We start from the raw sequence: 24,595 nt of genomic DNA, 5'->3' as shown, positions 1-24,595 counted from the left end.
AGATCCCTATTACCTAACTGGAGGAGTGCAAACGTTCTCTCAATGCAAGCCCAAAGGATTGAGAAGGAGTGCAGCACGCTAATCAGGGACCACACTCTTCTACACGATCCTTTTCCACCTGCAGCGAGGCTTTCGGCCCTGGTAGTAAACATGTGGGCAGCTGCCAGTCGCAGGGTGGGATGTACGGTAGATCTCGACGAGGTTGTTATCAAACAGTTGAATGCTATTGAAACGTTGACGAGTGCTCTGGAAGCATAATTGACAACGATAGGTCAGAAGTCTACACTCCCAAGTGCGTTCGCACTTGATGCATGAGGTTAAAGGGCGCCTGGTGGATTCGACCATCTATGGGCTTGGAAAGCTCTCGAGTCCTGAGGCGAAGGCTGCTCAAGTAGAGTATCTTTTCAAGAATGATCGCTTCTTGAGTCCTGCGCAGCATTATGAGGTATGATCAATCCCCAGAGAGCATCCGGGGGTGCTAATAGAGCACTCCGGTGTTAATGCTCGGAGAGTACCCGGACACACGGAATGCTTGAAGAGCACTCGCGAACGCTGCTAACAGATACTAGACCTACCGTCTACGGTTTCTTGCACCAGAGATTATCGACATATTGTACTATAAATACTTTGATGGGGTCAGGATGCGAGGGGTAAAAGACCCCGAGTTCCTTGAGCAGATTACCCCTACCATTATTTGCCTGATATCGACTGCTCTTTGGCATCGCATTCGGGCATAGTCAGCCGGAACATACGTGAAGCCTGACCATTTCCAGTCACACAATGAGAGTGTTGTTAGTAAGCATCCCCGATCCTCTCACATCCCCTTACAGGTATAGCGAGTGCTTTGAGAGCAGTGATGGGTGCTCCCAGGACTATAGTGTATCTCCACGCTGACATTGAATACGAGTAGAAACGTTCAACAGGATGAGCAACATATTCAAGGGGAGGAGTAGGCAGAACCAGGAGGCAACGTTGGAGGTGATCAAGGATAACCTGCGGGAAACGGTGTGCTATAAGGATGGATGCTACAATGGTGTGGTGCTTTTCTAAATACGGAGGCTAACCTTGATAGATACGAGAGAAGAAGGGCATCACTATCGAGGTGATACCCGAAGATGGATTCAGTGAGGACGATGAAGAGTTAGCGGCGGATCTTGCAACATTCCGGAAGGCACGAAGACCACCCCCGAGTGCTCTAGGGTATATCTCTGGTTCCGACAACGGTAACGGGCAGGAAGAGGTGGTTTACGCTCAACTTCGGGGCATTGAAGCGGAAGATGAAGGTGAGGGGAGGGATGAAGAGAAGGATCGCGAGGAAGGCGAGGTGGAAAATGATCTATAGCGCACCGGCGAATGCTTCGAGGAGATACCTATATACCTGTATTATATCCGATTGGCGATTTCTGGGCGATTGTAGTGTTAGTATTTAGTAATAGAATTACGGTTCTGGATGCTCTGCAAAGCAGTGCCTACTAAAGCAAACAGTAATATGCCTGAAGAAACAGTGCGCTGAAAGGTAAAATTCGGTGCGTCGGGCGTCGCGGGAGCAGTCGGGAGTGCTCCAGAAACATTAGCGATATGCCCAGGAGTCGTCAGAGAGCTCCAAAAGCGCCCAGGAGATAGGTAGTAGTCTCAGGCGAGAGAGCATTCCGTCGCGTGAGCGTCAGGCGAGAGAGCATTCCGTCAGGAGAGAGTCACGCAAGAGAGCCTTTAGTAGGGATAGCGTCAGGCGAGAGAGCATTCTGTCGGGATAGCGTCAGGATGAAAAGCATTCCGTCGCGAGAGCGTCCGGGAAGGAGTACACTTTCTGGATAACGTCAGGCACGAGCTCACCCCGTCAGGGTGAGCGTATTGCTCTCGGGACGCACTAGCTGCACTGGTGCGCACCTGTGCGTGCAGGGTAAATTAGTGCTTCCCAAAGCGGAACGCTATGCGCCAGAAAATGCCAAGAACGTTCCTTCCTTGTCTGGAGAGGCAGTTTGTCTACCCAGCGCCCAGGGCGCCTGGAGCGTCTCAGAGCGTCTGACGGAGGTTACGGGTTTGCTGTTGAACCTGAACAAGGACGCTGGACTTGTATAAAGAATTCGGTGTTGCCAAAGGTTGGCCTCTCATCATCATCAGCAGATCTTAACTAGCAAGAAGACCCCTTAAACTTATTAAATTCCTAAACTTGAAAACAATCTCAAACAGACTCTACTTTTATTATGGGAAGAGTTCTATCATAACTCGTTCGTTCTATCTACAGTACAATGCCAGTCGTGAGGGTCAGGCGCGGCGTCACAACACCGCGCGCGCAACCAGATTTCCACAACCTTTTCACGGCGGGTTGGTACACAAGATATTAAATGTCAAATCATTGTTATTTATCTACTATTTAACAACTATACAAAAATTCAGCTCTCTAAAGGATCAATTGTGGTTCCTGTGCTGGTACCCATGATTGTTCTGGGGGCGTTGCGATGCTGCGCCTGACCCTGATGGCTGGCATCGTACTGTATCTATCTACCTGATCGAAGTCATGCTCATGCCCCATTATAGCACCCTTATTATACCACCGCCCTGCTACACTTCCTATACACACAGATCTCCACTCCTCATATGGACCTATCTCACCGTCCCTTGCTGCCTCTAATTACTCTGTTATGGAACCACCCCTCACGCAACATCACCATGTCTATTGCCCCACGCCTACCTGGCCCCACGCCTACCTGGCCCCACGCCTACCTGGCCAATCAGTATTCGCATAACCCACAGGCCCCCTTCCCTCTACAGCCTAACAAGTATATCAGCTTTCTTCAAGCTCCCTTCAATCAATTCAAAGCTTCACCTACATCCACTATAGAAGTCTGGTGTACGAGTATCCTTCTCCACACTTGTGGAGATCACGGAAAAACCTAGTGCTACTACTTATTCTCCTCATTAGATGTCAGTCTCCCGACTTGAGCAAGAGGTCCACAACGCAACCATGGTTCTCTAGGAAGAGATAACATAAGCTACGGTATGAATGAACAGCCTCCTTAATCATTCCTCCCCTTACTCACGCCCAAGCATCTCCTTCTATCCTTCCCTCCTCTTGTCGCTGTCTCGCCTTCCCCTTTCGCTGATCGTCACGTCTGACCTTCCTCTTGGATGAACTGGCAAGCTCAACAGCCATAATCATGAACTCTCAGCTACCATCCACTTGCTCTCGTAAAATCCTTATTAACTGCACTGATTATGATGCAAGCTAACTCTTCGATATTAACAGCTGTCATTCTTACACTTGCTAATACTTCATGCCAGAGGAAGCTCTCATATCTTGATGCGCTATCACCACCTCAGCCTCTAGTACTGAGACAGATTACATATCTTTTTTGACACCAATTGACAACCGATTTGGTTAAAGTATGTAACTTACGGTTTGGAACGAAAATCAAATTTCTCTTTTATTCTTTAAGGTGACAATAATGGATCTCTCTCTTTGATTAAACATCCTGTCTTTCATCAAAGGTTTAAACATATTATTGTTTATATTCATTTCACATATGAACAGTTTGAGGAACATTTATTTTCTTTGGAATACATTTCCACGAATGCAAAATGGCAGATTTACTTTCAAAGAAACTGGATAAAGTCAAAAATGTTTTATTTTCTTCCACTATCATCATTCACTGTGATGCATGAGTTAAAGTCTTGAACTATGATGCTTAGCGAATTTCATAGTATTGCCGCTGGATTATTCAAATTATTTCATTAAAGTATTTGTTATCCGATTTGGCATATGACCTTTTCATAATTTACGTTCCTATTAGTCATTCTATTACTTATACTTCTACAACTCATTTTATTTCTTTTGTAATACCTCTCCATATCATGAAAATGAAGCATTCCCCCTTAACTAACACAATCAATACACTCAATCATTTCACTTCTCGATAACTTTTCTCTAACTTGCAATTGACCGAGTTTTCAATTCTACAATCAAGTAAAATCTTATGAGTAACGTTGGCGAGATTTCGGCAGTGTGTGACCCATTTAGAAATTGAAATGCGAGCAAAACAGTATGAGAATTGTAGGCCTCTGAGTCATCCATCCAGTATGTTGTTATACACAAATACTAGTAGGGTATTTTGTTTCCAGATGCCCATGTCTCAAGCGTGAGATCGTAACGACTACCGGTAGATGCACGACAATGTAATTGTTTCTTGAGGACTGGAAACAATTCTTCGTGGATATTTTGAATATCATCTGCAGCCACTGCCATTTGATGAGAAAATACAGGAATTGGTAGATTACAATATTTCAGTATGTTGTTGAGAGCTTTTGATTCCACTATACGGAAAGTGGAGTTGGTATCGACTATACAAGCTGCAAGGAATTTCCGGAATTGTTGTTCTATAAGTGGTTCACCAGGTGATCGGGTTCCGTTGGCTTTGAGTGCAAAAGTCCATAGATTACTGCAGATTTGGGGTGTCTTTTTGTGTTGATTTAGAATTCTCTCTTCCTCCTCAAAAGAAGTAGCCAGAGCCGGATGATGCTTCTGAAAATGCCGTAGATAATGACTGGAGGTTTTATAGCTGAACGTATATGGGCCCCAAGATAGCTTACTGACAGGACAATGACTGTATCAGACCTCATAATGTGTATGGAGAGGGATGGACTGCGCCGGATTTTGATTGGGTCTGAGGCGGATCGACTATTGCTTGCAATCATAGGTACTTTATCTTTGACTAACTGATGTCGTTGATATAGATATGATGAAGATATAGTTGGGATCATAGTGAGCTCGGTCTTGTACTCCTCTGTGAACTCTGAGTAACCAATAAGAGAGAGCAGGCCAGTTACTATAAGCCTTACCCCATCTACCCGCCAGCTTCTTCAACAATAGTTGCTTGTCATCTGTATCCTCCATGCCGGGTATGAATACTAATACTAATAGTTATTTAGAAAGTAATCAACTCTGATATTCGAAGATTTTTAAGTAGACAGGAGGAATAGTTCGTACTGATCACTCTATTTTATCTGGCCCCGCGCAGGCTCCATTTAGTTGAGGGGTTGAACACGGTGCTCGGATGTCTTTGATTGCTTTTCCGGTCATGGTATATCACTCGGCTTTCCTTAATAATTCGAGCCTAAGCTCGAGCCGGCTCAGGCTCGTCCAAAGTAAAGGCTCGTCAGGCTCGAGCTGGTCCGGCTCATCGACCACACTATAGGCAATCCTGCTGAAACACTAATTAAAGATACCTCAACGAGTATCTCGAGTTACCTAATGTGGTAGTCTTGTTTGACTTTCCAAGAAGCGTTCTATATATTGTATTACCCCGCCGGGCCTAATAGTACAAGAGACTCTAGACCCGAATCAGTCATGGATCTAGTGTAGCTCCTTAGCGTAATCTAATCTATTTAATAAGAAATAAGAGATAAGAGAATAAACGCAACATCTCCATGCGGCTAGTCTTGCGACCACATTCGGACTGACCGCGCGATCTTGCCTGCTACCATGGCCAGTCCTACACCACCCCACTCCACTTTCTTCTTTTCATGGTAACTAACTGAATCAGCATTCGAACTTGATGAAAAAAATACCGCTACCATTGCCATAAGCTACGGCTTGTATGCAATTAATGAATTAAACACAAAAAAAATACCACTACCACGTGTTTCGAGCGATATTCCATGAATAAACCTAAAGGATCCGTTAGATATGGGTGCGAATTCGTTAAGATAGGCGATGTTGACCAGACAGAGGCTGTTAAAGTACTTTTTTGCGGAGGTAATGTATCAAGCGGAACGGTTTCCTATGAAAGGAAAAAAAGAAGGAGCTAGGGCAGAGAACCATACGAGATCGGAGAGATCGAGAGCAAAGAGACTTTTTATATCGCTGACCGGATTCTGGAGCTACATGATAGGATTAGTATCCGCGATCGCTATGAGGGGAAAAACGCAGCAGGAAAGCAGAAGACATGAAATCAAAGGAGCGGGATGGTTTTTAAGAAGGCACAAATTATTCTTAGATAGCCATTTTTCTTTGTTGAGATGGCGGTGGATGTGGAGGCAGTCTGTGGAGAAACCGTTCGATATTTCCATAATCGTATGGTTGCATGCAATGAATGAATTAAACAAATTAAAACAAAAGGCGCAACAGTTTACCTTTGGTTTCTATTGTGGGGTCGATTGTGGAGTAGCGCTCGATGGGGATGCTAGGACAGTTATTTCCCCGCACGCGAATAAATAAGGTGCAAGAGCACTACTAAGGGGCTGGGTGGATGAAGGATGCTTCATACCTTGACTTGACACCTTACGAGAGAATCTGTCCACAGTTACCAATCAAGAGACTGACCTAGATATCTTCCTGCGTACCCGAGTGTACGTTGAAAGGTGTGTATTTAATTTTTTGACGCACGCAATTCATTAGAATAATACACGCAGTCAAATCAAGCAACCAGTCGCACGTAATGTTTCAATATTTTGATTTGGTCATTTGCCCCGGAATATCCCCCAACAGGGTTGAGAAGTGACTTCGGTCTTGTGTAGCCAGCAATTGGTTGGAACTACATGGTATGGGAGGGGCTTATATTTGTCCTTTGTTGTAATGGTTGAACCCGTCTGCGTGACATGAATATCGACACAGGATATCACGCGGAGGTCATGCCGGTTTCCTCATTACCAGCTTTAATCCTCTGCCTGCGATGGTACATTTGGCCCGATTGTACGGCAAGTATATCAGTCCAACCTCAAGCAAGTTGAAGGAATGGCTGGTCGATCGATGAATATGTCAAATTGACACAGAATGCTACGAGTAAGGGAAGACGCGCTGATCGTATATACCGGGAATGATCCGGTAAATGCATAATTTAACCACCGCGTACCGGGGGTTATGTGTTAGTCTGAAGAACCCTTTTTGGCGTATGATTGGTTGAAGCTGCAGAAAATGCCAGTGATACTTGGCGCCAGAAAAAGTACTTGAATAGGCGGCCCCCATCTTTTACAACGCAACATCCGAGACCGCAATTTGACTGCTGTTTATACCCAGTTTCATCAGAAAATACTCCCCACAAGGGCTTATGAGCTCAAAATACTATCTAGGGGAAGCTGGGAGCCAGTGCTATTCTGCAGCTATTTCTTTGTATTTTTAGCAAAATATTTTGATTTTTGAGTGAAGATATATGAAAGTTCTTCAAACTTTTTTCCCCCATACAAATTTAGTGCGCTAAGGCCAGACCTGGCCGGTGTGATCGATGATAATTGGTGGCTCCCATATAAAATCCCTGCATTTTCAACCAATGAAGCAGAGTTCTTCAGACTAAGGGTGAACACCCGGCACAGAGTAGTACCAGCTTTATTAAGTGTATAATTATCTAAATAGCTGTGCGATTACCGAAATCTGGAGCATGCCTGCTTGTACACCCGACGCATTTGAGCTGTCCCCAAGTATATAAGTGTAGGGCAAAAACGACAATGTCCGACACATTGTCTCTAGACACGCAACCAAATGTAGTCGCACGTAGTAACCGAACGATCGTACTAATTAACACCATTACTGCCACCATTAGAGACATATCTTTCGGAATTAACTTGCTTGATAGGGTTAGGGTTATTCTAAGGTATGGATTCGTGATTGATGCAAGGAATCTTTCAATCGTGAGATAAATTTACAAGAGATGGGGAAAAGAAAATTTACAATGCGCTCCCTAATTCGGGTAGATAATTGATTCGTTTATTGACTCGACTTTGTTGGGCTAGTATGGAGTGAAGGCGCGCTGTTATTGCGCGGGGCGATGCATTGATCCGAAAAGGCAACCATCCTCCGCCCGGATATCGAATGCTATGACACGCTCTACTCTAGGTACTCTACAGTTTCGATTAGATAATCTACGACGCGGAAGCTCTCAGCCTCATGTATCCACCCCGCCTATTTATCTATATTCGTCAACCCATACGCCACCTCAGCTGTAGTAGTAACGCGTGGGTAGGAATGAGCCTCGGGAACTGTGGGATCGTGGGGGTGGCGGTACTATGGCGGCACCTTAAGTGGCCTCCCTTCCATTAAATCCGAAGAGACCTTTCAGTAGTTGTATCGCTGTTTCGGCTCGGTACGGGTTTTATACAGGGAGACCCATCTAGCATTCGATTGACCAAACAGCACTCACGCAGCCCTAACTCTTGATAAAACTGAAGTTCTCAATGATGATATTTTTCAGTTTGTAAGGCCAGTGATTATGTATAATATCTATTGCCTAATGAACCACAGTTTTTCTAACAATTATCTTGATACCCATAGGTGTTGACGGGATGACTTAGCAGCGCTTCTTTCTTTTTCCCGCCGGCTAGTCCACCCCTACGACTCTACTCTACCCGTAGCTTTATAGCGTTTCCGAACACGACCAATATTGCATGACATACGAAAAAGCGCCAAATCCACCTTTTTGTATGCCATGCAATATTGGTCGTGTTCGGAAACGCTATAAAGCTACGAGTAGTCAACGATGCAGTATAACAGTTCTAAATCGGGCTGCATGACCTTGTTGTCTTTGCTAGTCACAATGTGGCGTGCTAGTAAATAGTCTAGGTACAAGGCTCTGGCATTAAGTGAGTGAACTAAATGGGGTGTTGGCTGTTGACGATCCGTTCACTCACTTAATCCCAGAGCCTTGTACTTGGGGCAGGGATAAAGTATTGGACAATGCAGGTTTTTGGTTCACCAATTGGTTCACCAATGGGTGCGCGTGCTAGGCGTGAACTGCAAAAAAAGCCCAGGGAAAAAACATGCTTGTCCGGTACTCCGCGCCCGCCCGAGCACGAAGCAACGCAACGTGGAGAAAAGTGTAATGTTATCTCAATCAGGAGCTGTCCATGACTATATATTGAACACTCAGAAGTAGAATTTTAATACGGTAAAAATATTAGTTCACCGGCCATGTGATGTTAAATACATTTTAATTTACGATTAACGGATATCAAACAAAAGAACAAAAGAAACTAATATAGGTACAGTGTGATGTCAGAAGTGAGGGTCAGGCGCGGCGTCGCAACGCCGCAACCCGCCCACGAACCACCATCACGAGTACCACCACACCAACCCCAATTGATCCTTTGGAGAGCTGGTTATTTGTATAGTTGTTAAATAGTAGAATATAAAAATAATTTGACAGTCAATATCTTGTGTACCAACCCTTGCGACATCGTCTCCATCGGTGGGGTTGTGGGGGATTTGGTTGTGCGCGCGTTGCACCGTTGCGCCTGACCCTCACTTCTGACATCACACTGTATATGTGACAAGAAGTATACGGATGACATGAGCATGTACCAAATATATATATATAACAAGAAATATACCCAGTCCATTAGCTGTCACAAAGTCTTCAACCTTCCAAAGTGCTTATTATACCCAGTAACGCCAAAATACCTGTCCATCATGTAAATGTCAGTCAATATATCATACAGAACACCGGGAATCTATCTACCTCCGCTTGCAGTCAAGATATAACTGGCTATTGCCATGGCGGTCTGCACATCGCCAGTAAGCCCACTCCACAAGACCGCTGTGATTACACTGCCGATCCATGGTACCGCTGCCAACAGCACTATCTTACGGCCATTCCAGCCCTGTACAAACTCTAGCCCATAACGGTGCGGCGGCAATGATTTGATATTGAATACCCAATCAACCCAATCCCCAGTCGTAGATAACTTATGAGGTTTCTTGAATGCGTAAAGGATCGAGTTTCGCGAGGCCGTATCGAGCAGCAACAGAGCTGGGGATTCAGGTTGTGTATACTAGTAGCTGTGAGCAAGAGATAATCCATCACATCCGAATCAACCTCGACCTACATACCTCCACAACTCCGATATACTTAAGTCCTTTGAGGGAGAACAATCGCTGCCAAAACGATCGCAATTCAACGTTGTATGTTCGCTGGAACTCCTGAAATAGTTCCTTATCGGTGGTGGTTCCCCCCTGGGGATCTCGGCGAAAAACCGCTACACGATAGTTCTTGGCAGTGCGCATCTGGGCGGAGGAATGGATACAGAGCAGGATGGAGCACGCAGTCAATGTACTAAGCGGTGTGCGACGACTATCTTCCACCTTCCCGATCCTGGGCGGAAATATAACCCCTCCAGCTAATTTAATGTCGTCTACGCTATTAATCGATAGTGAATCGGTCAGAGTAGGAGGGAGGACCTCAGTAGGTGCGGTCGCTGTCGCAATATCATAACCGCCCACCGGTGATGGTGTCGGGGAGGATCTTGGGAAGTGTAGGTGAGAATTAGGTACACGGGGAAATTTTCCCTTATCGGTCGGGGGGGGTGAGGGAGGTGCCCATACGCGTCCGGAACCCATTACTCGAGAGGGTCGATATCGACAATGGATTTCTATAAGTTCTCCTGGAGGTTTGATCTACTGATGATAGACCTGGCTTGTCAAGATAGAACTTATATGGTGCTACCAAGTAAGGCTATCCAATTTACTTGTAAGAGGTTCTCCATTTAAGTGCGCAATCAATTTTGCCTAGTTACGCACTAGTGGGTGTGCTGGACGATGATGCATACTCTAGAGATCCAAGAGGTTTAACCATAGGGCAGCACAACCAATTAGAGGCTGCGTGGATGTATTCAACCAAAGTGACCCAGCCTTAAACTCTGCCTGGAATCCATTCCATACCCACACATCCCGTTGCATAGCCCCTTCACAGCCGAATGGTAGTTCCGAAATCAGAGAATGCCTTTCACTACCTGGGGCGAGCACGCAACCAGTACCTCCAGCATAAATAATATTTAAAATCATTAGGGGTCTAGACCGAGGATCTGTATCATTATCCCTTAGTCTGGCAATGCTGGCCCCCTATAATAGAGGAATTAAGTTTGATAAGAGAGATAACAGGATCTGTTAGTAAAGCTATACCGGGTGTTGAGGGTAAGTGATCAGAATCTGATAAGTGAATGCTGCGGTGAATACGTGTATTTTTCTTATCAGATTCTGATCACTTTTCGCTATACCCTAGTACAACTTGAAAATTTTGCTTTTTTTTGGGGGGGGGGGATTCAAGTTAGCATTTTTTGCCAGATAAAGGGATAACAAAGTATTATCATGGGAAGGGAAAAAGAAAGAGGTAAATAGCCATGGATTAGTATCCTTATCCTCTGTATGTATGAGATATTAGTAAAATCTCTCTCCTGCTGTAACGAGGATGCTATGATGGGGCATGACCATGATTTACGCTCAGATGAAAAATAGATAGAAGTATTTGAAACGAACTTGAGGGAGTTCACTTTAGAGAGTAGAGTTTGTATGGTAGAATATTTTGAATCTAAGAACTTAATAACTTTAAGCGGTTCTCTTGTTTTGTAAAGATCCTTTGATATCGAGAGGCCAACCTATGGCAACACCGAGTCTTTTATAGAAACCTGAAACACTTATTCAGGTTCTTTTTTTGAGTGGCAATCTACCAATCAATAATCGGGGGCAAAGCGACTATTTTCTATCAGAATGGAAGACCCCCTGTATTATAGTTAAACAAGAGCGAGGCAAAGGTGGCCACGGAATAGTAACGCCACCACTGGCTCCGAATTTACGTCGACATATATAGCTGTAAACGACTACTTTACACCCATCTGCTTTCACTCACAAGTTCCCATGGGTAGCGACATTTTGGCATGCCCCTCAGCCCTGTTAAATGCACGGTCTACGTGTAACTGATCATGATATCAACAAATTAAATTATGGGTGTTACCCAGGATAGACACAGAACGCCCAAGCATTACGAAAACAAAATAAAAACGAGAAAGTAGAAACTGGAAATCAGTCATCATCGCTAATATCACCGTCATCCAGCTCTATAGTCTCATCTTCCACAATTTCAGCATGTACTGGCGGTGGTTTTACTGCCTTACCCGACTCTTCATCGTCGTTTTGGTTGATCTATCAATTAAGTTAGCAGGTTGCCGGGCCCAGATATCATAAACAACGATGAACTCCACTTACGGTGCTAACAATTGCGCCCAATAGGAGCTTCGGTAACTACTATCTGTTAAAACAAGGGCGGCTTCAAGCTAGCGAGGAGAAATACTGACCACATCCCACTGCGATTCCTTATCGCTAAGTCTCTCTAATGCATACTCGGCTGAAGTAAGTGTTAATATATATCCAAGGTTAGGGAAAGTTCATTAGGACAAATACCTCGCAAACAGTCCACAGAATCACAAGACTCGTCGAGCTCAGCGAGAAGATCTGCGGCGCCCTTATCGTTCCCAACGCGTGAAAAGTGGAAGGCAACGGCTATCCCGAAACTGTCAGTATGACATGCATGAAGAGGGATAGGTTATTTACACACCGTCTTTTCCTGCACCCCCGTGTGCCTCTAACTTCTCTACACATTGGTCGATGACATTGCGAAGATGATTCTTTGATTCCCCTTCCGGCTATAAAGAAGGTAAAAGCGTTAGCGGAAGCCTGACTAATACTGGATTTGATTACCTACCCCTCCATCGGTAACAGTCATAATTAAGAGCGGCTTCTCCATCGGTGCGTTCGGATTAAAGACAAAGTTATCAAGCACCTTTTTCTGCAAGGCTGAGCCGATCTGCGTTGTTCCCCAGAAAGCATGCTTCTTCAGTACAGGTGAAACCCGCCGGTTATCGATATTCTTGTATCCCTTCATGCAATTGATGAACTTGACAGATACCAATCCTTGATTAGGCGCAGGTCGTGCCAGGTCATACACCATAGTGATCTTTTTCATTGTCTTTGAGAGTGTCTCTATGCGCTTTCCCCCTTCTTCATCGTTCATGGATGAGGAGTCATCTAGCACCAGGCGTAAGTATCGGTATTCCGAGGAATGGATTACTCATATCCTTTCATACCAATGAGCATTACCAGGTCGTAAAGACATAGTATGGAAAGCTGCTTTGACGTCTCTTTCCCGCATTTCTTTTCGCGGAGCTTATTTACCATGTCTGTGGCGTTAACAGAGAGTTTCTCTAATTTTTCCTTATCATAGAAGCTCCTGAGACCAGGCTTCTCATGGGCAATGAACTTATTGAAATTTTCCAAACATTCCTCAGCGGTGATAGTTTCAATATCATCGGGGTGAGGGGTAGCATTTGGCGTAGGTGGCCGACCATCTTTGACTCCGAACCCCCACTTGGTCTTAATACTTTCGAGCTGGGGATAGGTCTTTGTTTCGCCTGTCGCCTCCTCTTGAATGCCTGGCATCTTGGTGCCTTGCTGGTTTTAATAAAGAGGTTGATCAGTGCTCGGAGAGTCAGGTAGGTCTATATTCCTTATTTAGTGGGAGAGGGAAAAGGACATATATATAAACAAAACACGTAGTAACTGCGCGTGCAGACCGAGAAATAAAGCGGTGTCATTTAAGTGCCAATTAAATACACGAGAAATATCCGGGGGTGATAGTTTTTATCCTGCTACAGCCATCGTTTCAAACTTTGCTATAGTGGTTATGAGTAGGTCAATGAAAAGCGCTCGTATGTTGTGCGAGGTAATCTAGGGGAAACTTCATCCCTTAGACGTCATCTTCCTCTAAATTTGCGTTGAGTTACACACATAGTTGAGTTTCAATTATTTACAAGATAAGATAGGTTTTGAAATGCAGGCTCTGCTGTCCTTTATTCACGGGATTGACTAGAGATATGGAAACCTTGTCCGTCTACATTTCAACTCCAAAAATCACCATGGAGTCTCGGGAGGCTACAAAAGATTATCGAGACGATTTGTGAAGATTTCCATCACAGGGCCATGTCACGCGCCAATTCCCCTTTCAATTGATGCAGAAGAGGGTTGATCTCACCTTACATATCTCAAAGCCTATCGTTGTTGACTCACCTGGAGCGTTGTTCAGTGCCTTGAGCCTATCTCTGTTTCAGGTTCAAGACCAACCAATAGTAATATATAGTTAATGACTGCGCATGACATTGAATATGCACACTATTCTTATTTGGTCTTTGGTGATGTAGAAGTACTCGATCGTGATCGTCGGGACTACATTGATCAATCGAAGAATTTCTAATCGGCCTGCAGATCAGCCCCGCCTGCCGACACTACTCGTATTTCTCTGACATTTTTGAACTGGGCCATTATTGCATACACCCGAAATCATGAGCTTGGCGTATTTTTGTATGGCATCCAATATCAGTCGCGTCCACAAACGTCAGTGAAATACGAGTACACGGTGACGGTGACTTGATCACGGAGAAACAATTCGTTCCCGGATGTATGCATCATGGATGAAAAAGTCCTCTGCGAATCTCGATACTCTGCCCATTAAGAGTAGAGCTGGTCTATTTGGACGCTATCATTCGCAGAACTCGGTCAATTACGAACATGACAGAATTAGCAATGTCTTGGCCGCTTTAGCTCCGGGGCCAAGTACAAATGATAGAGGATTCAATAGTGAGATATATCTTTTAGTAGATTTGAATCGAATAATGAACGCATTTTTTCAACTAGTGCCAAACCCCAACTATCAGCCGCCGCAAACTATTAAGGTTATTGAGGAACTATATTTCTAGAGCAAATAGAGTTTAGCAGCGGTTAGGGTTAGGGTTAGTTACCTTATTGTCCTCATTCTTTTTCGGAATATGAGGTCTGACAAACAGTTCCTAATTTTAACATTTCTGGAGATGGGTATCCCAGCAAAGAGTCCAGAACAAAATATTATATCAGTTATCGATACAGGGGTTCTCTGTGTCTTCTGTCAAAAGAAACATTTGATCCCGTGGAGATGGACATCCTATTTAGACGCAGAGCTAGAGATGTATCTGATTCGGTGCAAACTCTTTTGCTTACTCGAGAAAAGGTTAATGTTTGTTTTGATGGCTCAAGCGGCGGTTATTGGGACACACATCTTATTTACTAATACGTTGTGATCTAGAAGAAACCAATCGGCAGAGAGGAACCGTGGTATTATATCCATGGTCTCAGGTCTTCTGAATCTAAGGTTCCTTGTGCGCCATGAGGCCGCAGTAAAGCCATGCTGCATAGAGGGGAAGATGATATTTGAGCTATCGTCCCGCAGATCATTCTCCACAAGATTTCATAGCTTGAGATTAGTGCTAATTCACACGCAAGGTGAGGTCAACATCCATGAGTACAGAGCCGTCCTATTGGATGATTAACATGCCTACATGTACCCCATGTAATCATTATCAAGGGCAAAAAATGCAACGCTTCTCAATCCTTTATATATTATTCAGAGATTGTATGCTGAAAGAATAGCATTCCTTTTATCGATCCTGTGTATACAGTAATGTACGTATAGTACCGTGACATAAGTCACCGACTTGAAGCAAAACTCACCAAAATTGGCCAAAATGGGCACTCCCGAACCCTCAATTCTGTATCAACTACCATAGAGCTTTCATTATAAGAATATAATTGTGAAAGAACATAGATTCTCAGCTGTAGCTCTTTTCATCAAATATGTGGAGAGTTATGGGGCAAATTTTGGGATTTGGTCGAATTTTGCCATGACTACTTACAAATTCGAGGTCTTGGCTCAGTTTCAGCAGGTATTAATGATCATCTACGAAGTACAGAAAACATTCGACATGTCTCCTTCAGCCACACACCCCCCGGCCAGATGTTCCACCTTATCCTGCGCCACGCGCCACGCGCCACAACGGTGACTGATGTCTAAAAACTATTGTCCGGCGAGTCGCTCTTCAGGCGACATTTCGTTCCGAGTCTCACGATCCACACCTTCCTTGGGGGCAGGCCACTAGGAATTGATATTTTAGAAATTCGTGGAAAATGGTCCGTAAGCGAGAAAAGGTTTACAATACCAACACCCGCTAAAAGAATACCTTTCTTTATAAATAATTATTGATACTATCATTCCAAATTTTATTGGGTCGAACAGTTCTTTGTCACTACAGCCTGCCAGTGGGGCAATGGCAAACCCACAAAAGCATGAACCTCTGATAGTTACATGTACAGTCGCACCTCGCTATGGAGGAACTCAATACGCCGGATCCCTTGCTATCCCGGATGGATTTGGTGGACACTTCTTTTTTTCACCCAAATAAATTAGCTATCCCGGATTTTGGCCAGTTCGTACCGGATGTGAATTTTCAGGAAAGTTTATGTTCTGTACTAGGGTGTAGCGAAAAGTGATCAGAATATGATAAGATAAGTGCATGTACTCACCGCAACATTCACTTCTCAGATTCTGATCACTTACCATCAACACCCGGTACATGAGTAGTTTTTGCTATCCCGGATTTAGTTGTAGGGTTGCCAGGGCATAGTTTTGGTCATTGCCAGGGTTAGGGTTGGCCTCCTGCTCAATATTTCGGGGGATACAATTTCCAACATAACTTCACATTTGACAAAGGTAGACATACAAGTGAGGGTTGCTTCTAGGTCTGTTTCTTGATGCGGTTCTAACCATACAGTGATATCCTACCCGTGATGGCTGGCTGTTGAATTCTAAGGGAAAATCATCAACAAAATCTCATATTTTGAGAATTTCCATATGTGTAAAGAACTATGGGCGGGGCATAGCTGTAGGGGTTGAGGGGCATCGGAAAGGTTCGCACTGAAGTGATAGCAGCGATGTACGGAAGGATACTAGGGGTGGCTCGCACGAGGTCGAGGATAGCGATTTAGGCAGCGAAGATCGTTATGACCACAGAGGAGGGGACGAGGGTAGCAAGGGCTACGATCAGGACAGCGAGGGTAAGGAACACCCAGAAGACAGCGATGACTATGGTGATAGTCATATTGGGACAGTAGATGTAAGGTGGCTTTAGTTAAAGTATGTATTGAAGTGAAGTAAATCTTTCAAAGTGATAACCCAAAGTAGATGGCAGTTATTGTTGTAGTTCCATATTTATATTCCCATATAATTAGAATTTGAGTTGGGTCGCCATTCATGTATCCATTATGGAGGAATGACTGTACTCCAATAGGGTTGAGATTCATATTCTGAACTTATAGGGCATCGTCTGCAAATGTACCATGATTTGCTGAATTATCAAAAAGAAATAGGAATCGATAACTGGGATAAATTTCTTCCGCAATTGGGATTGCAATTTTGGTCAAATGATTGACAAGATCCTTGCCTTCCCAATGGCCCTCCTCTTTCCCATATTCAAATGAAATACTAGCAAATTCCGGTAGTACAAGCTGTTCCCTCTCTTCCTGTTTTAAGGATTCGGATATTGTTGACAATCGATGGTTTGGGAGTAGAAAATCAGAAACCATTATTCCTTGACCTTTTCCTTTAGGATTAATAAATTGTCGGTCTTTGTAAAGCCATCCTTGTCGTCTGCTATCATGTGATTGAAATATAGACTCATCGTATGTAATAATGATTATGGGCCAGAAATTATTATTCTCGCTGCCAACAACACAGTTCTCTGAATAGGTTTTATCTTTCATTGACCCATTATCATTGAATTCAACCACATAGGGCTATAGTTCCTTCAACTGATTGACAAAATAATTGCGGTACTCAATTACATCCCCTCTCTCATGTCCATCAAAATGGACACCCTTTTTTATATTCCACCAATTAAATCCAAGCTGTTTCAACCATTTCTATGTGGTACGTACTACTATTCCCTTTCGTCGTTGTGTTTGCTCTTTAGTTCAAGTTTCATCGTCGTTAGTAATCATTCTGTCAAATACTTGTATAGCCTGAGTCTCAAGATTTGCTATATCATTTTGAAGATTCTCATTCGTATTTTGTTGATCTGAAATCGCGGTAACAGTAATGTTTATATTTTGGCAAACCATGACAGCTAGTTTGGGTGATGTGATACCTATTCACAATTAGAATAAATCTGATAATTAAATCCTGTTTTACTTACCATCATTCAAACTCATTGCATATTGTCTCATTGGATTAGCTGCAGTCCTTCATGATTTAACAATGATTCTGATATGTGATGTTTATTTCCACCAATTTTAGCTTGCGGGATCGCTCCATCTTGAATCCAAGAATTTTCCAATTTAATAATATTTCTGGCCATAAATTCACCGCGTCCAAAACAATTCGCTACATTCAAAGAGACGGTCCTTCTTGTCAAATCTGGAGATTTCTTTTGTGCAAGCAAAAAGGCATGAACCATTTGAGATCCTTTTAACAAATGATCACGTAGTCCTTCAGTATCAAATTTGACTTTCTGGTCGGTTTTTCAGCAGAGTAAAGTTTGAAAATTCTGAAGAGCAATGGCTCATTCGCCAATTCTTTTCTGTTTCAAACTTTGAGGATCAGAGACATCGGAGCCTGAGGGAAGATTCTTTAAACTGGTGTCGTCGACTCAAACAGTCAATTTAGTGTGTTCAATTTCTGATTGCAAAGTACTAGTAGTATATTCGACCAGTAGTTCAATTTTTAATTCTTGTTGCTTCTTCCAAATTGCAACTACTAGTATATTGTATTTTGATTTTGAAGTTTGGAGTGTGGGAGAAAATCACTTGAATGTGATTTGAACAGGTGACTTTAACGGAGCATGTGTTTTGTAGTGCGAAGATGATACTATTGCGCCACTGAAGTTCCAGCGACAAGTTGGACGTTTGAGCACTCTATATATATAGATATTCTAACACCACGTGATCTCCCAATTATATAATTCCTTATACTAAACCTTGTCTGAATCCCCTGTTCTTTCTATGAGTCATCCTTTATACATGAGTAATTCCATACATAACCGATATTGCAATGCCCTATTTCTACACTTCCCATCACTTGCCACATCTTATCAATTCTGACAATCTTTGGTGAGCTGGTTCCGGTAGTTCTTTAGTCATTATGTTTGTAACATTGTCCTCAGTTGGGACATAAAGGAGTTTGAAGGTTCCGGCTTCGAGTTGTTCACGCGTATAGTGATAGTGAACGTCGGTGTGTTTGGGCCGGTCGTGGATACGTGGGTTCCGATAGAGTTCTATAGACTCTATGTTGTCGGCATAGATGTTGTATTGATATTCAAGTTGTTGTTGGAGTTCGAATAAGGCATTACGAATCCATATCAGTTGTCGAGCTGTAAGTGACAAAGCCATGTATTCGGCTTCTGTTGTTGAAACCGCAACTGATTTCTGCTTCTGGTTTCTCCAGCTGATTGCTGATTTTCCTAATTTGAACAGGTATCCTAAAAACGATTTTCTGTCATCTAGGTCTGAAGCGTAGGAACTGTTCGAGAAACCATCGAGTGTTCTAGCATTTCCATTTGGGTAGGACAGGTTCCAGTCTTTGGTTCCGTTAAGGTATCAGAGTGTTCATTTGGCAGCTCGTAAGTGGTCCTTAGTTGGGCATGAGGAGTACTGAGAGTAGACGGTAATAGTGTGGGTGATATCAGATCTGGCTACTATGCTGATGTGCATGAGTGATCCAATTATGGACTGATACTCAGTTGGTTTCTCGATTTGGTCCTCCGGTTTCCCTTTATGGAGGCTCAGATTTGGTTCGAGTGGTGTGCCGACTGGTTTGCAGTTATTCATTCCAAGTTTGTCTAGGGTTTTGTTGATGTATGCTAGTTGTGACAACGTGATGCCATTTTTTGTTACTATTATTTCTATTCCCAGTAGGAATTTCGCATTACCGAGATCCGTATAATCGAAATCTGCCTTGGATAGTTGTCTGATTTCATTTCTGAATGGGTAGTCGGGTCCGAATATCATGAAGCCATCAACATACACCAATATATATAGTTGATGTTTCTTACGTATGAAGATACATGGGTTAAATTTGGCTTGGAGAAATCCTTTCCGATGAAGGGAGTCTGCTAGGCAAGCAAACCATTCACGGGGTGATTGTTTTCATCCATATATGCCCTTGCGAAGTTTACAAACCTTGTAGTACTGACTGTAGCCTTCAGGTAGTTTCATGTAAATTTTCTCCTTAAGTATACAGTCTAGGAAGGCTGACTTGACGTCCATTTGTTGTGGTATCCAACCGTTGTGTGCAGCAGGTGCTAGTAGAAGTCGTAGGGAGTCGTATCGGAGAAAGGGAGTGACGGTCTCATCATAGTCTTGATACTGTATGTGGGTAAAGCCTTTTGGTGACGTACCTACCTTTGTATCCTTCGATTATTCTGTCCGAATTGTGTTTTACCTTAAACACTCATTTTCCTCTGACTACTGCTCGATTGGTTAGTCTATCGACAATACCCCAGGTGTGGGCCTTATCAAGGGCGTCTTTTTCAATCTGTATTGCATTTTTTTCATTGCTTGATTCAAGGTGGTAGGTTCAGTTACTAGATGTAACCGATGTATAGTGGGGTCCAAGTTTTCGTACTGGCTTTGTAGTTTTGCTTTGTCTTTTTTGTGGTCTAGACTGGCTGCTTCTATCGCTAGTTGTTTGATTTGTTCATTCATATCTTCGTTGGCTAGTATTTCTGATACTTCCTTATCATAGGTGGTTCCCAATTCCGATATTTTCTTTCGGATTTCCTCCCTTTTCCCTTTGATGTCAAGTGATGCTTGTTTCTTCGTTCTTTTATGGATGCGATTCGATCTTCTTGTTGTAACTTAGACAGGATGTGGGACTGCAGATTCTTTCTCTTTTTTGGTTGTTGGCATCCAAGGTTTTGCTTTCCTTGATGGTTCGGGGAGAGGTGTTTCTGTGTTTTCCTGATTCGCTTCCTGTTTATTGCTTTCTTCGAGGTGACCTACAGGAGTGGGCCTTGTAAGCCCAGCCCCCACTCTACTTGGGTTTTCTTCAAGGTTTTCTTCGATTGCTGACGATTCAGGTTTTTGATTATGCCTGTCTTCTGATTCATATCAATCGTCTGTTGGTGCAGGGACACCTTCTGGTTTCAGAATAAGGGTGTAGTCGAGTTCCACGGAGACTTCTCTTGATTCAGGATGGGGGAATAGGACATCTCGACTTACAACTAACTTATTTTGTTAACCTTGCCAGGTACGGTAGTGTTTGGTACTTTCTGAGTATCTGACAATGATTCCTTCATGTGCTTGGGGTGCTAGTTTGCTTCCTGCTAGCTAAGAGTTTTCTGGGATTTGGACGTACTAGTAGCATTTCTTTCCGAATGGTTGAAGGTGTTGGATAGTAGGTTTTGAACCTTTTAGGGCTTCGAAGGGGGTCTTTCCCTTTAGCGTACTATGAGGTAGCCTGTTTTTAAAGTAGACAGCTGTTGAGTATGCTTCACCCCATAAAGACTTAGGATGATCGATGATCATGCACCTGACCATTGTGGTTATCATCCTATTGAATCATTCTGCAACTCCATTTGATTCAGGAGTATATGGGGGAGTCTATTCGTGGACTATTCCTTGTAGGTTGAAGTAATACAATGTGTCTTTGTTGACGTATTTACCACCACCGTCAGTTCTGAATCTCAGTATTGTTGTATTGTACGGTTTCTCGATTTGCGTGATGTAGTCTCTGATGGCTTTTATCGAATCGTCTTTCTGTTTTAGCAGATATATCCAGGCGAAGCGAGTATAGTCATCAATGAAGGACATGTAGTATAGGGCTTTTCCTAGGGATTGTGTACCAAATTCTCCAGGTAAGTCTGAGTGGATTAGTTCCAATGCTCGCTGGGATTTTCTACTAGTTGGTGCAAATTTCTTGTGTATACTTTTTGATAGTGCGCATTGACTGCAATAGAATGTTTCTGATTTTGGGGGTAGTTTATGGATGTCTTCATACAAGTTTTCTAGTATCGCAGTTTGGTATAGAGTTTGATGCCATTCACAGTAAGTGGTCAAGCGAACTGTATTGTTAACTACTTGTACATTCCAAAGTCCTTTATCCAATTTCGCCCAAATTATTCCTCTCTTTTCTTTCGTTACCAATTTGTTTTCTCCTCTTGGCTTCATTCTAAACCCCTTTTCATCGAGTACAATTTCTGAAACCAATCTCATATTTCCCATGGTTGGGACCCGCAGCACGTCAGTGAGGACAATGGGAGACCTATCTCCATTGGGAACGTAGCATACGAAACTAGCATTTCCCAATCCGGTGACAGAGTGGGTGATGCCGTCAGCTATTCGGACTGTGCTGATGTGATGATGGATGTTGAAGAGTTGGTCTTTGAAAGGTGTTACTTGAGAAGTAATTCCAGAATCAAGGATCCAGATAAGGAGCAGTGAAGGTGAGCTGTCGGTGCGTACCATGCATACTGTTGTGGATGATTCGTTGATAACTAATGATGCTGAGTTATCCCTGCCTTGTCTCCTCCTATTTGTTTCCCTTGTCTTGTTCTGTTCTTTGAGCTTTCTGCACTCTTTGTACTTGTGACCCTGGTACGGTTGAGTCTGTTTGTTGCACCAAGTTCATTCCTTGCCGTTTGATTTGGGGGTATTTCTGGTGTGAAGTACCCTGTTGTTGCCGGTGAGGGGGGTTTCCTCTTGTAGGTGTTGTAGCCATTGGCATACTTCTTCGTATTTAAAATACTGTATAGTCTGTATGTTATCGACGATGTTGCTCATCAACTTCGGCAGTGAGGCTAGTAGGAATGCTGCCATCGCTTCGTTGGATTTGGTGAGAGGTAGTAGGGCTTGAGCAGGTTTGAGTTCACCGCTCTGTCACTTGGTCTTGAGAGTGTTCCAGTTCATATTGAAGATTTTGAGAAGCTCACTTAGGTTACCGTTATCTTGTATCTTCGTGTCTAACACACGGCTGAGGAGGGTAATTCTCATATTTGGTGATACGCGATCGTAGAGGTCTTTGAGCGTCTTCCATTTTTGGTAAGCATTTTTGGCGGAAACGACTGTTGGTTGTATGTCTTCGGCTACAGCTCCGATGAGAAGGCTGTGCATTTGTTTTCGGGCCTTTTTGATTTCGGCCTTTGTGAGGTCTGTATGATCTTCTGTAGGGTTTTCGATGCTCAAAGCTTCCCACTAGTCTGCTGCATCGAATGTAATCCTCCAGGCAGATACACAAGTTTGGTAGTTGAATTGTCCCTTTAATTTTGGGAGTCCATCAAACTTGATGCGTATGTAATTAGGGCTCGTGTTGTCTGAGAATTTAACCTCCACGGCCTTGTATGATTCACCAGTGTCAGACATGATGTTGTATGAAGTGTAATTGAGTTAACCGCGGTGGCGAGTGTTGTGCGGATTTTATCTGGCAGAACCCGGGCTCATAACCTGTAGTTTGGAGTTTGGGAGAAATTGACTTGAGTGTGATTTGCACACGTGACCTTGATGGAGGATGTGTTTTATAGCACGAAAAAGATACTATTGTGCCAGCAACAATATGAACATTTGAATGCTCTATATATACAGATATTCTAATACCACGTCATCTCCTGATTCCATAATCCCTTACACTAAACCTTGTCTGAATCCCCTGTTCCTTCTATGAGTCATCCCTTATACATCAGTAATTCCATACATAACCGATGTCGCAATGCCCTATTTCTACAGGCTTCTCTATCGTCGCGCCTCGCTATGCCGGATGGCTAAGGGTCGCCAAATCTCATACACATAGTTCCGTCACCGCATTAGCCAAGTTTAGCGAGAATTATCGGAGGGATGGGATTGAGAGAGAGATATTTGCTAGCAAACCAAAATGTTCTCTTCGAGCGCTGGGATTTCAGAAGGTAGGTTTCTCTGCAGGTAAATATGTCTACTGGGGGCTGTCAGGGCGCAGCTTGAAGTCTAAATGACAGTGCCAATAGACCGTCCACCGCAGCGTCCAGCTATCCTGGAGTTTATTTGTTAGTCTATGGGGTTGTCGCGCATTCGATTCAGTTCGCCCCAAAACATACTGTAGATTATGTGTGGGGTGCAGTGGCACCCACTAGCCGTATTTGGTTAGTACACATGGTTGAGCGGTGGCGGAGCTGAAGAGGCGAGCGAAATTGTAGGCATAACTGCTAAGCGAGCGAGCACAGGTATGTAGGTGTCTAGATGAGAGAAACTTTAACTTAGTTCCTGTCATGCTCTTCATCATCATCTATTATCATAATTGTATCATGTTTATCCGGCGTTAGTCGAGACTCGAAAATGATAGAGTCGTGAACAGTGAATACAAAGAGCGGTCAAAAATCGCCTCTGAGACAATGAATGTTGTTCTCAAAAACCGTAGCGGAAACAAAATTGCATCCAGAGGTGGATAAAATATATGGCTATCACACAAACCAAGGCATTGACTAGATTTTTTCGGATGAACCAAGTTCTCCCGGATCGATTACCGCCCTTGCATGTGTACATACAACAGAACAGAGCCTCCACAGATCAGTGCCACACAGCCTACTTAATCAGTTTAGGCGAGCCGGAACAGATTCCGCAGCAGTGGTTCAGAATAGCCACCATGCAGCTAACACAACCTCATGTCTAAACCGAGCCTCAGATCACTAAGCTCTTTTATCCCATTTTCGAACGTCCAAGAATACCGCGAAGCTATCTGGTAATTAAAACAGTTCAAAAAGTATTATATATTCCTTAAACTCGATTTTGTAGATTAACACCTAAAAGTTATTTAAGCGGAGAGGCTTAGCAGGGTCTGTGCATGTGGCGCATGGTGCAGATATTTGAAATATATACAATCAATCTATAGTCTTCGAACATGTTCGTCGAAAAAATTATGTTCGCGAATGGGAAAACTGCTCCATAAGATTCCATGAGCATCTGCAGGTTCACATGTTAGAGATTTGAAGGTGGGGACCTTCGGCGGATCCGGATGTTTCG

The 24,595-nt window shown here is 43.5% G+C and overlaps 3 protein-coding genes across 3 annotated transcripts; 1 reads left to right on the top strand and 2 right to left on the bottom strand.

Moving 5' to 3' along the window:
• Window positions 1-924: 924 nt before the first annotated feature.
• On the top strand, window positions 925-1,342 carry LAJ45_10180 (uncharacterized protein; the record flags this gene model as incomplete). Its single annotated transcript, XM_046119709.1, has 2 exons — window positions 925-1,005; window positions 1,073-1,342. The coding sequence occupies 2 exons, from the start codon at window positions 925-927 to the stop codon at window positions 1,340-1,342; spliced, it is 351 nt and encodes a 116-aa protein (XP_045967159.1).
• A 7,999-nt stretch (window positions 1,343-9,341) lies between these two features.
• Window positions 9,342-10,321, bottom strand: LAJ45_10179 (uncharacterized protein; the record flags this gene model as incomplete). Its single annotated transcript, XM_046119708.1, has 3 exons — window positions 9,342-9,385; window positions 9,444-9,756; window positions 9,815-10,321. 3 exons carry the CDS (start codon window positions 10,319-10,321, stop codon window positions 9,342-9,344), a joined length of 864 nt encoding a protein of 287 aa, XP_045967158.1.
• Window positions 10,322-11,779: 1,458 nt separating this feature from the next.
• On the bottom strand, window positions 11,780-13,192 carry LAJ45_10178 (uncharacterized protein; the record flags this gene model as incomplete). Its single annotated transcript, XM_046119707.1, has 7 exons — window positions 11,780-11,899; window positions 11,963-11,998; window positions 12,052-12,101; window positions 12,158-12,256; window positions 12,312-12,399; window positions 12,459-12,781; window positions 12,841-13,192. The coding sequence occupies 7 exons, from the start codon at window positions 13,190-13,192 to the stop codon at window positions 11,780-11,782; spliced, it is 1,068 nt and encodes a 355-aa protein (XP_045967157.1).
• Window positions 13,193-24,595: the final 11,403 nt, after the last annotated feature.

This window comes from Morchella importuna, assembly GCF_003444635.1.
Source record: "Morchella importuna strain M04M26 chromosome Unknown Morimp01GS042, whole genome shotgun sequence".
NCBI lineage: Eukaryota > Fungi > Ascomycota > Pezizomycetes > Pezizales > Morchellaceae > Morchella > Morchella importuna.
This window is presented reverse-complemented; position numbering and strand designations above follow the sequence as displayed.